The 12,903-nt window shown below is 39.8% G+C and overlaps 2 protein-coding genes across 3 annotated transcripts in view; both read right to left on the bottom strand.

The window, feature by feature from the left end:
• Positions 1–10,206, bottom strand: part of LOC126399189 (probable serine/threonine-protein kinase kinX) — a 41,552-nt gene extending 31,346 nt beyond the window's left edge. Inside the window, exons 1-2 of the mRNA XM_050059030.1 lie at positions 9,460–10,206; positions 1,609–1,824 (exon numbers count right to left, since the gene is read on the bottom strand). Coding sequence (XP_049914987.1) covers positions 1,609–1,824; positions 9,460–9,478 — 235 coding nt within the window. The 5' untranslated portion in view covers positions 9,479–10,206. The remainder of the gene's footprint in view (positions 1–1,608; positions 1,825–9,459) is intronic.
• Positions 10,207–10,845: 639 nt separating this feature from the next.
• si:ch211-245h14.1 (uncharacterized protein LOC563420 homolog) overlaps positions 10,846–12,903 on the bottom strand; it is a 4,923-nt gene continuing 2,865 nt past the window's right edge. For both annotated transcript variants that reach the window (XM_050058535.1, XM_050058536.1), the window contains exons 3-6: positions 12,525–12,716; positions 12,211–12,413; positions 11,888–11,918; positions 10,846–11,559 (exon numbers count right to left, since the gene is read on the bottom strand). In XM_050058535.1, coding sequence (XP_049914492.1) covers positions 11,459–11,559; positions 11,888–11,918; positions 12,211–12,413; positions 12,525–12,716 — 527 coding nt within the window. In that variant the 3' untranslated portion in view covers positions 10,846–11,458. The remainder of the gene's footprint in view (positions 11,560–11,887; positions 11,919–12,210; positions 12,414–12,524; positions 12,717–12,903) is intronic.

Below are 12,903 nucleotides of genomic sequence, written 5' to 3'. Positions count from 1 at the left end.
TATGGGTTCTTGAGGCAAATTTGTTCCTCATGAGGAGAGGCATCTCTGTGCAAAGTTTCATGTCTCTACGACATACGGGGCATGAGATATACCCATTCAAAGTTTGCAATTTCAATCGGTTGCTATAGCGCCCCCCTTTGGCCAATTGATGTAATATTGCTTCATTTGCATTTTTCCATGACCCTCTACCACTGTGCCAAATTTCACATGGATTGACCAAGTCAGTGAGGAGAAAAACGTGGAACAGACACACCCACAGAGTTTTCGTCATTATATAGTAAGATGTAATCTTAACTACATCACGGTAGAAATGTTAATTTGACATGTATAAAAAGAAATGTGTAAAATCTGTGGTTTGCTAAAAACGTACAATGCCAACATTTTATTTGGGCAACTGGAGTGGGACAACTGACTGTTTAAAAAGCCTGCTAACATGAAGCAAGTCATCGGTGAAGATTCTCAGCCATCCAGGTCATGGTAATCGTAAGTGTTATATCATAGACAACTGGACTTGCTTGCGTTTCTTGAAGACGTTTCGCCTCTCGTCCAAGAACTGAAGAAGCTTCTTGGATGAGAGGCGAAACGTCTTCAAGAAACGCAAGCAAGTCCAGTTGCCTATGATATAACACTTAGAAGAAGCAAGTCTTTCTTCTTGCATGAAGACTGTGAGGGCAAAAAAGTCATTGAACACATCACTAGAATCCACTTGAAGCTAAGCTATAAACCTAACACAATTATTAATAGTTTGTACCATTGCTGACCCTGTAAGAATGGTCTCAGGCTACAGATACACCCTTTCAAGAGACAGTTACCTTCTTGTTGCTTTTGGCACTGTTTTCTTTTTCACGCATCTATTGTTTTTTCTTCATCTCAGGCTCAAACACTCCAAATGTTTGACATTAACCCTTTTACAGTTAAACCCTCCAAGAAAGAAATAGTATGAGAAATGTTCAAGAGTTGCACAATCATTATGAAAAGCATCATTTTTCTTTTTGTGTGTGTGTGTGTCTGTGTATTTTATATATGCTTATATGCTTCATCATGCCTCCCCACTTCTGGAACAAAACCTATGCCCTGTGTAAATGTGTAAACACTTATAATCAAACCTGCTAATCTGCAAGAAACAGTCTGAATATTGTTTTAATAATTTGCACTTTGCAATAGAAAACTTATCTACTTAAAATCAAATGTTCTGTATATCTCCATACTATAATAAGTTAAACAGTATGCAGCATATTTTTTGCCTGGTTGTCAGACTCCTCGGATGCTGCTGAAAACTTCGGACAAACATTGCGCTGTTTCCGTGGCAACACTTCCCATATATCCGTTCTACTGCCTCCCATTTGAGGTTAAACTTGTTCCATTCACCTAAGTACTAACCTTGAAATTCAGGTAAATCTGGCAGCCATATATGAGCCAGAGATGGCCCACATTTGGCGCCAGAAGAGTGCCAACATTCAGCCACAATCTGCTTGACTTAGCTAGCTGTGGAGAAGCTGGTATGAACATGAACTTTTATGAATTTGCATACACAAGCGTTCATAAAACATCTGTATCTGAGACTGAGGAGCTGAGAAGTGCAAATGAACAGCAAACACCTCTCCTTACCTGACACCGTCTTGTAGTCCATCAGGTCAAACATGATGATAAAAACACAAGACCATGTAATGATGAGAGCCAGAACCAAGATCCAGGCCAGTGGGGAGCTGAAGGTGGAGTGGAGGTCATCTAAAAGACTTTTCTTGTGTCCTCGCGCAGACGGCGCCCCAGCGTCTCCGTTCTTACCTTCGACGACCATGGTGGTGGTGGTGGTTGCTGACCGTGCTGGGGAGCAAAGACACAGTGATCAGATACGGTACATGAAATATGGCCTTCTAAAGAACCATTTTTATTTTCTAATCCTGAATATTCCACAGAGTCAGCACACTTTTTCATATGATACAGGTCCACAAAGTAACACTGGGAACTGCCCTGTGAAACCCAAGCAAAGTCTTGCATGTAAAATGTTACATAAGTAAAAGTACAAGTGTTAAATAAATAAAATATACTTAAACAACCAGAAGTTAAAGTACTCATTATGAAGAATGACCCATTTTAGAGTAATAATTATCATATTAATTTATACTTTAATTGATTAATATAACACTTCAGATACTTTGTCTGCTCAATACATTTTATCTTAATCTATAATATTACATCATAATAAATGTAGTGGAACAAAAAGTAAAATATTCCCCCTGAAATAAAGTGCAAATATAGAGTAGCAGATAATGGAAATATTCAGTACAAGTAGCCCACATCAGAATTGCACTTGAGTATTGACTATTTAAGTAAATGGAGACATATTCTCTATTCTCTAGGCCCCTTCATTGCCATTTTCCATCCATCCATTAGGGGTGGATGGATGGAAAACTTATGCTTCCCCATGTTCCTTCATCCTCCATCATTGATGATCTTTCTTAAATGCCCCTCAAGGAGCGAGAGACCTCTACAGGCAGGAGCTTACAGTGAGGAAGCACAGGTGTACCCTACATATCCTGTCCTCCGTCTCTCTTTTATTCTCGCTGGGAGAAGATGTGATGAAGAGTGAGGGAAGTGAGGAGTCATGTTAGCATGATGAAAAGCAGCCAATATGCCCTCAGAATTTCCTCCCTTTTCACATTACCTGACTGCCCCACCCATCTACTCACCTGTTCCCATGTCCCACATCTGCTCTGCAGTTAGCTGCTTCTTATTTCCTCATCAGCCTCTCAGCCAATATACCAGCCCAGTTCCGTTCATTTCCTGTCATACTGTCAAAGTTGCCATGTGCTTTATGCCCTTGTCCCTTGACCCTGACTTGGACCCCATACCTGCCTGCCTGTACTTTTCCTTTCCCTTTCCTGCTATCCAACAGACTTGTTTCAACTTCTGTTTTTCAATGCTATCCATCCCTGTGAGCTTTTGTATCTTTTGTGTTGTGAATAAATCACTTAATCCCCAACTGCCTCTATGTTAGTGTGTCCCTCATTGCCCAGTGGACATCAGTCATGACAGAACAAAGGCCAAGCAGACAGATAACTGCTAGCGAGTGTATACTTTTTTGGATGCAGTTTCCTTGTTACAATACTGTGTTAATTTTTACTTCACAGCTGCCTCCATTTAAAACCTCAGACTCCAATTACAGTTTGTGTGTGTTAAGCTGTTTAGTGTTCGCTGCATAGCTGTGTATCTAGTTACATGCAGAGTGAGGGCGTTAGAGAGTTATGCAAAGTAGTTTTGCATCAGATCAACATGCCAAATGAAGTTTCTTCTTTCTCTTTCAAACTAAATGGCCTTGTCTTTTGATTATGCAAATAAAATAGCTATCGTAGTTTTGTCAGTACTTAGACACTTTTTGTCAGTAGGTATGCTTTCAGGCTCTAATAATCCATATTTCATGTTACATTTCATGCCATGGGATATGATTTAAAGGGGAAAAGCGAACCTGAGAAGTGGGTTAATTGCCATTTATTATGAGAAGTTCAAATATTGCATCTAGGAAGACTTAACAAGTGCTGTGCCTGTAAACACTGATTTTTGAAAGTGCATCATCTTATTTTTGACTCTTTTTACATAAAGATAAAATAAAGAGGTTTTTTTTAAGGGGCTTATGTCACTGTGGGTGTGCTCGGGAAGATCGGACCACCTGTTGACTCTCATCAGCTCGCTGTTTGCAGCTCTTGCAGGTTACTCCATTACTGCTGACTCAAATGGCTTAGCGGCACTCTAAACACACACCGACACACACGTCTAACCTCATTTCTCTGACTCCAACAGGTCAGTTCAACATATGAGTAACCGTGTATAAAAAGCCTCCAGGTGGCTACTGTGGGACAAGGAAGTAAAAAGAGCACCGGACACCTTAAACACTAGCATTACATAACTATGGTAATTGAATGCATGGCCTCACTGGTGTTAGTCACTCTGCCTGTTTTACAACTACTGACCACAGCTCAATTTGTTAAAGATACTCGTGAGGATTTTAATGATTCTTAAACATTTATCTCGTATCACCAGTACCGTGAGATTTTTGACCAACACTAATGTCACTGAGTTTGAAATATGTAAAAACAAAAAAACTAATTGTTGGGTTTTTATATAATTTGTGTCACATGAGACATAAAACATCATTATTTCTCATAACAGCATGAAAAAAATGCGTACGTATATTTGGAATGAATGCACCTCTAAATAATCCACTCATTGTCAGCCATTTTTGTTCGATACGTCTGAGTTGTGTCTCTTTTCTGGTGATTCCAGTGGAGGTATACAGAGGAAGATATATTTCTAATTGATAATCAGCTGTATGCACAGGCTGCACATGTCCGTTTACAAAATTTAACAGTAGTATCTTATTATATGGCCAAAGTTTCAAATAATGAAGTAAACTAATGTAAAAGTAATACCTGTGAGCAAAAATCTCAGGCTTTGGATCGTTCTGAACTCAAAAACTTTTATTCTGATCACATTTGAAATTAGCTACAATGAAAGTTATACAGTTGTAGCTTGTCCTCCCTTTCCGGAATGGAAAAAGTACTTGAATACCATCCTAAAGCAAAAAATGCACACGTTTCACTGTCTTTAGCATGTAGCTACATGTAGCAGTACTGCAACCAGGGGAATGACTGTAACAGAGTAGATACAGTGGCACTTGCCACTGTGAAAAACCACCAATAAAAGCTTCTAAACCAAATCTTCACAGCAGGAAATCAAGAAAAAAAATCAATAACATCAGCAACCAAGATTACATGTTTCACTTGTTAACATGTAGCTACATGTAGCAGTGTAGGCTACGTAATGGCGCACTTGCAGTAGCATGCCTGGAGCAGACGACCTAAAGAAATCCGTCATGAGCCGACATCATCTTGTCTCAAAACTCAGAAACAATATTGAAATAGAGTAGCCTACTTAAATGACATATAATGTTTTTCTTATACTAACAAACAGCCAAGCAAACAATAACCATCAACAATGTCAACACATTCTCACTCCGACCTCGTCACATATTGACGTTTGGTCATGGACTTTCAACGTCCACATACGACATGCAAGGTACCCTGGGTGTGTTGGTTGTTGATGTTCTGGGACTCCGTGTCAAGTTCTGCCTGTTACATGCATTGTCATCTTTCAAAATACACTTCCGTTTCCACTGGAAATTTACCGTTTAGATACAGTCTCTTTCAAAATAAAAGCACCTAATCAACAACAAACACATTTGGTTGGGTTTAGGCAATGCACGCATGTGGTTGGGTTTAGGCAACAATAACACATGGTTAGGTTTAGGGAAAAAGAACAGGGTTTGGCTTTAGAATCTTACGGGATACCAACACTGCTCTCTCAGGTGAAAGTCAGTGTTTGTTGGACCCATCCACCACCACTCCCACCTGCTCCAGTTGGACTTTCACCACCTTAACTTTCGTCCTTATCCCACTGCATCTCGCCAGGTGCCATTAAAGTATAACAGCAACCAGCCGTGCGTCATGCAGATGTTAAAGGGCGCCTTTTTTCGTTGATTTCTGACACAGCAAGTCACTGCCCAAGCGTTGGATTTCGACAACTTCGGAGTGAGACCAGGCTTACAATATGCCTTGATTGGTCATATATGGACACAGATTTAAATATATGATGTTTAGCAGCCAGTCTGCACTGTTATGAAGAGCATGTAAAGTTCCTAAAACACACAAACTATGCAAAACATCTTTCAGATTACAGCCACATTACTTTTAACCTGTACCAACAACAACTAGGCCACTCTAAAACTTACATTCAGTTTTAATGGAAGACACCGGTCTGTGACATCAGTTGTTGTTGAGAACCTTTTTGCTTCCTCTTTCAGGCTTTTATGGATAGATTTGACCTCGTACAGTCACCCTATAAAGTACTTACTTCTTTAACCTGCTGCTGTTTTGTTTTTATGAAAACTGCTTAATTTGGATTTCTGCACTCATGTCCATGGAAACTAGCATCAATTGTCAGACCAAAACCACAAATTTTACCTAAAAATGCTGATTGGCTGGTCCATCCAAGACTTTGGTTCACCACAAAATATCTTGATCAGATTTCCATAAAATTGGATTTGGATAGAATATTCAGTCCTTAAGATTTCAGGGGGCCCCTTGACCTTTCATCTAGTTCTATCAGGTCAAATTATTATATTATAAATATGATGGTGTAGTTTTTATGATGGCTTTGTCATGTTGGGCTGCATTAAAGCAAAAAGCACTCTCCAATTCCTCTTTTAATGATGCAGTAGAATTAAACCGCAGTAAAATTGAAACCATGGTTTGACCTTTCCTCAGGTGTCATCATTGGGTCAAAAACTATATCCAGTGTACACATTTTGGCCGAAATGACTGAGTATTATAACATCAGTAACTCCATTTTAATGTCTCTGTTGACCACCACTGTTCAAGCCCACCTCTAAATGGTTTGAGCAGCCATCCATGTACAATTCCTCCTTTTATGGCTGACTTGTCTCTACACTGTGGATGACAATTCTGTTGTTACTCTCACTGGGTATCCATGACAGCTCAGCTCAGAGCAGTCATTAGCAGCTAGTGGCTGCCTGTTCAGTCAGAATACAGGGGAGTGTAGTCATAACATTGCCTTAATGAGTGCACAGAGCTGAACTAATAGCAGCAGAGACCTTTACGATCTGGCTGGTTGGGCACGGTGGAGCTAATAATCAGGTTAAGTTTCCATGTCTCTAACTTGCATAAGTGTTGTGCATCTGCTGTGATGTTTGTGTTGACACTGCAGACTGTCTATTTAGACAGTTTACAATGCAATAATGAGTATGAGGAAATAATTTACATGAAGTGGACACATCACATCCTCAGTTATAACCGTTCACCTACAAAATGACCAGTTGTATTTTTTTTTGTTTGTTTTTGGATTCTTCGTTGGCTGTTGAGGCATGCAAGAAAAAAAGTTTTCTTCACAAACTCAAGGTATCACAGGGTGAGTAATTTATATAAAAATGATACTTTAAAGTATTCCTATAATACTGCAATACAGAAAAAGTCACAAAACTCGTGTCTATCTTACAGACTATTTGTAATCTATGGAAAACAGCAATTTCCTAATTGACAAAACAGCTGTAAATGGGCAAATGTTAGTTATTCCACTGGATTTTCTGCATTTCATTGACAGAAATATGTTCACTGGCTCACAGACCTCAACTCACTTACCCAACTATGGACCATTTCCACAGCAAAAGCTCCTGACTGACCTGTCATAACTCTTATGAGTACTCCTAAACTTACTAAAAACTGCATAAGATACTATATTTAATAGCTTTTGGCATGAACACTCTCCAAGCTCCAAGGCTCCAACAATGTTTTAGGCAGGGTAAAATTGTCAGTAGCAATCTATAACAAATAGATTGTTTGCAATCTTGTGACTATTATGGCGCGCAAAATTCAGATGGAGGGCAGGAAGTGATACATCCATATATTGCATGAATTGAACATGGAGGAAAATGTCTATATTAAAGAGCTGGCTGAACCTGCAGGCAGCAAGTGTCATCAGAAAGATTCAAGTCAGGTTGGATATGATTGAAATAAAATTAGGAAAAGTATTTTTTTTCTACAACTTAACCAATTTGCCCAGTGTGGACAAGATAGTCCTTACAAATAACCTCGTCCTCCAGACCTCATGGCATTACTTAGGTTACACTGTGAGCCGATGAAAGTTTAAGAAGAGCCTAGTGGACTACAACTATTTTTTGTATGGTTAGATCCACGACTGAAACAATGGCTGCCTTGTTTTTGGCCGGATGAGTAAATGTGCTTGAGTGTAGCTGTGTTTGAGAACATTACTGGCTAGCATTGGCTATCTTTAGCTATTATTTATACCTACTAGATCAACCGTTTCCAGAGGTCTGTTGAAATGCTGTTAAAAATCTGGGTCATGGCTAAAAACATGGAGTCATGTTTAACACACTGCTTTACCATTTATGTTACTTTTGAAATTAGATGAGTCCGCTCCTCCAGACTGAAGACAGGGGTTTTTTTATTCTCACATGCAGCTGTTTCTCAGTGACTTTTTAAATATTCTTCAGACCTTTACATACTACCATTTTCAGGGCTTAAGTGGCCCTTGTTTTTTTTGCAATTTGACTGTGTGGAACAGGCGTTAACAGCAGAAATCGTTGGCATTAATGCATTGTTGGTAGTCTTCACCTCCAATTGCCTGCCCTCCATCTGGACAGAGCACCAATGTATGATGTCATGTGCAAAGATGCTTATATATGCTTATTCTGCATAAACTAGAAAAACTGTAATTAAAATATTTAAAAAACAATTCAATTAAATAAGGAATTTCTTGTTCTGTCCAATATTTTTGTCACATACAGATATTCATAATATGTGTATTGATGTTGTCCAGTGTCACGTCTCTATTTCATCATGTGACAAGATGATACGATATACAGTTGCTAGTATAGGTAATAAACAAGACATCAAACATATAAGCTGCAGTAAGAAAAGACGAAAGAGAAAAGAGCAGGACGAGAACATAGCAAAGCTCCCTAAATTAGATTTTGGTGTGAGTGTGTGTGTGTGTGTGTGTGTGTGTGTGTGTGTGTGTGTTTGTACTTTGTAACTACTGACTAGCATGCACCAGGGCCTGTCATACTAGCATGCCCTGTGGCCTGTCGTAACTACCTTATGCCACTGGGTAATTTGTACTTTCAAGAAAATAGCGTTAGCTTGACAATAATCATCATCCCATTATCGTAATTAAGGGCCTGAACACACACAAACGGGTGTTTTTGGTTGTTAGCTATGGTGGTTGATTAGCTCTCTTGTCAAGTCAAAGGTGGCCAGAGCTATGCTGAGGTCACCAAACTCCATTTACTTTTAATAGTATGATGATTTTCCAACTGCGACAAGTCAAAAATCTCCTCCATAAGAAGTGGGCCCGTCATAGGTGTACACTGACGAGTGCATGAAGCAAACTGGAGAGTCATGAGACTGTCAGTCAAGCACAGTACACAATACATTTAATCAAGCTAAAGACACAAAGAGACTTTTGAGTTTTAACAGCTGCTTCCTGCTTCCAGGCCCCCTTATCTGTTTCCTTTCATTGCCACTGCACAAAACAACAGTTAAAAAGCCCACAACAGTATCAGTTGATGTGGTTGCATGAAACAAGAAGCCCAGTGTTGATGCTTTCTGATCCTATACGGCACTGTAGATGTCACAGGGGTCTTAAAGCTGCATTACAAATAGCCGATACATGATAGGGCCATATTTTTAGATACTTCCAATCATGAAATTCCCCTACACACACACACACACACACACACACACCAGACAGCACAACATCAGAGTGCAAAACAAAACAGCCCTGGAAGAGTGTCACCTATACATTATGAAAGGCTTCCTTTATGGAATAAGGTGTTGAAACTGAAAACTTGATGTGATGATACTTTACCTTCAACCGTATCGGTCATTGTTTCAAAATAAAATTCCAACAGTAAATTCTTCGTGCAGATTAAGTTGCCATGAAAAAGAAATATTTATGGTAGATCCTCAACTCCTTTGCACGATTTAATCCCAGTGTTTAATTCCAATCCAGCGACGTCATGTGCACGGCTGGTGCAGAGGATATGTGGAAAACCCGAGCCCACTGGTAACACTACACCTCTTTTTCCAGTCTCATTACTTAAATCTGCATTTCCCCCTTTTTGGTTCCAGGAGTCAAAAACTTTTCCAAGTGATTGCAAGGTGGTCCAGAGAGCTGGCTTCCGTCCTAGTGGATGAGGCTGGGGAGACAGACAGAGACCAAGTTAAGGTGGTCACTGTCTTGCCCTTTGCCTGGTTGGGGCTATGGTTGTAGATAGAGCCGCCCGCCCCCACCCTCTACCGGCTCTGACAGATTTAGATCAACCACAGGGACTGACGGGCGATGGAAGGGAAGGAGGGAAGAGAGACTGGGAGAGAGAGCTTGAAGGTAACTTTATTCCACCGGCCAATGTTGGTGCTGGGGTCACGTGATGACGGTGTGGACAGTGGTTTCATGCAAAAAAAATTCTTAGATCCAAATCTATCAATCACTATTTGTTTCCCTTTTATGGATTAGTCTGAGTGAAACTTTTGAATCTGATTACTGTTACATTCACACCATGTTTCTGAGCCTCAGGCCCTGAGTTATTCTTAGAGCGGCTCGCTGCTGCTGGTATTCTGCTTCGCCTTTTTAGGCCAGAGGCGTGACCTTAACACCCCATCCACCCCAGTCCCCCCCCCTCCATGTTAACTAATCCCTCTTCTGTAGACCCCCTGTGCCCAGTGCAGAGCTGTCATCAAGTGGAGACAGAAAGAGGGAGGATCTGAATGGCTGAAGTGCAGGCAATATACTCCAAGTTCAATCTTCAACATAATCGTAAAAGTACACAGTAAACACAAAGTTTAAGTGTCAGTATTCTGTATACAGACTATATCATATGACATGTTATCCAACCATATCCAAAGGTGTAAGTGTTTATACCTGGTCCCAGTGGTCGTCACATTGCCTCCCTGATCTCTCTCCAAGAAATCTGTCTATTGCTCATATTCGCTGACTCAGTATTGTTGTTTGACTCTATTCACCCTTTGATCCCGACTTGACTCCCAGTCTCTGTTGTCAAAAAGCATTCACATATCATAACCGTGCCACCGCTGTTCTCCACACTGGGGTGTTATTGTCCTGAGGTAATTCAGAAAACTCCGTCAAAAGATGGTGCTGAAACTTGGATATTTATTTTTTTTCTTATTAGACCTTTACTTCATTTTTAGCTAGGAATACATCACGTGTTTAGCACTGAGACAAGATACACAGATCTGATATAATGACCTTCATTTATTCCTTCTGAAGCAAAGGCACACCATTTGATGTTTAAATAAGCACAAAGCAGCAGCAAGCATTATTTTGTTTCCTGCTCATTTAAAGCAAAAGATTGAACCACTCTGCTACCACAGACTGTGTAAAAGACGTGGATGTAGCCGCCTGTGAAAAGTGAAGCTAAGTGTGCCTTTTTTATTGCCAGCACTGGTTGCAAATACACGTCCGATTGTATGGAAGTTTGAGTTAGAATTTTGAAAGGAATTTCAATGTTATTTTTCTCACTTTATCTCTTCCTTTTGGCCCTTTTCACATCCAGCCACTTGCTTAATGTCTGTGTGTGCAGATCTGTATCCTTCCACCATTTTAATCTGTATTGTGCTTAAAATAGAATATTAGCAATCAAAAGCTTCAACCCCAAAAACATATATATATATATATCAGCCTTCACAACTATACAATAGCAATAGCAATAATACCATCCTTCTGTTTTTGCAGATAATTATACATTCGTTATATGGCATATTTATTTTGTCCCTTCACGAATAATTATTTGTGACAACACTGCAACCAAGAATGTCATGCATGTTGATGACAGCCGTCATAGATCTTCTCACTTCTTGGTCATTTCAACAATAACGACTATGAAAACGACCACCGACACCACCGCCGTAAGAGCACCTACTGCAGCCCATGCCCAATGGTCCCGTAACACTAAAATAAAGAAAGACAAAGCAATGAGTCATCTGGTATCATCTACAGCTCAAACAACCCCAACATTGTTTTGCTCACATACTAGAATATTAATGCCAATTCATTATGGGACCACTGCAGCTCATCAGGAAAATACAAATAGGGATATTTCTTTTTTGTACTAAAATGACTAACTTTAGAATGATTTTTCGACTAGGAATTTCACAGTCGGTATGGACAGGATGATTACACAGAGCAGTAACTGTTTTCGTGTACTTCTGCCTATGTAAGTGAAGTTTAAAGATAGACTGATCATGAGTCAGAAGTCAGTAATTACAGTCACACTTACTTTTGACCAAGGATGTTCCCCAGCTGGAGCGCTGGAAAAAAAAAACAAGCAACACAAAATAATATGAGTAATAATAACTGGTGATAATGAAACTGCATATATATAGGGGTTTTGGGGGGGGAGTTTTTCCTTATCGGCTGTGAGGGTCCAAAGGACAGAGGGATGTTGCATGCTGTAAAGCCCTCTGAGGCAAATTTTTATTTGTGATATTGGGCTTTATAAATAAAATTGATTGATTGATTGATTGATTGATTTATCAGTTCACTCTGCACCGATTGTGTGTGTGAACATGATTTTATTAGATCAGTAAATCTAATGCTTACCGGTAAATAGGAAACTCCAAGAGACGTCATGATTTCATGTAATGCTATTTCATTGAGGCGACTTTGCAGGAGTTTGCCTTCATAGAACAGACAGTCCACAGTGAGGAGGACCTTCGGGTTGGTCACCTGTTTGTTGCTTGGAGCTACAACATGGTCAGGATTGAAGGTGTGATGCATCACCACCAGGATTGCTTTTTTACCACCTGTAAGCACAGATGTAACAAGATTTTTTTTTATTGTAAAATGTGGAGCTTCTCAACTGATTGACTCATCAAGGTGAAACTGCTCAATGAATGCCTGAAGGCATTCCCCACCTGGCATGTTCTCCAAGGCCTCGCTCATGTCCGTTCCAACTCGTGAAGCGATGGGACAGAAAACCAGAAGGTAGTCACTGTCTTCAGGAATGGACACTTCAGTTTGGCCAGCGTTTCTAAGGTGTCCAACAAGCTCTTGGTGAGCATTATTAGTTTTTCCAGCCAAATGGACAAAGAACTTTTCTCCCATCACTGAAGACAAAGAAAAATTTTTACATCAGTATTAAGCTGTTACATACAGTAGTTGGGTTTTTTTCTTATAGTTTTGAAACGACACATGACATGAGGACAACACACTGACATACTACATATAGCCTACATACTGTTAAACAATAACACAACAACAACTATACACAAATACAACATCAAACAAAACGTA

The sequence above is a fragment of the Epinephelus moara genome, chromosome 12, assembly GCF_006386435.1.
Source record: "Epinephelus moara isolate mb chromosome 12, YSFRI_EMoa_1.0, whole genome shotgun sequence".
NCBI lineage: Eukaryota > Metazoa > Chordata > Actinopteri > Perciformes > Serranidae > Epinephelus > Epinephelus moara.
The sequence above is the reverse complement of the archived record's forward strand: the minus strand, read 5'-3'. Positions and strand labels throughout refer to the sequence as shown.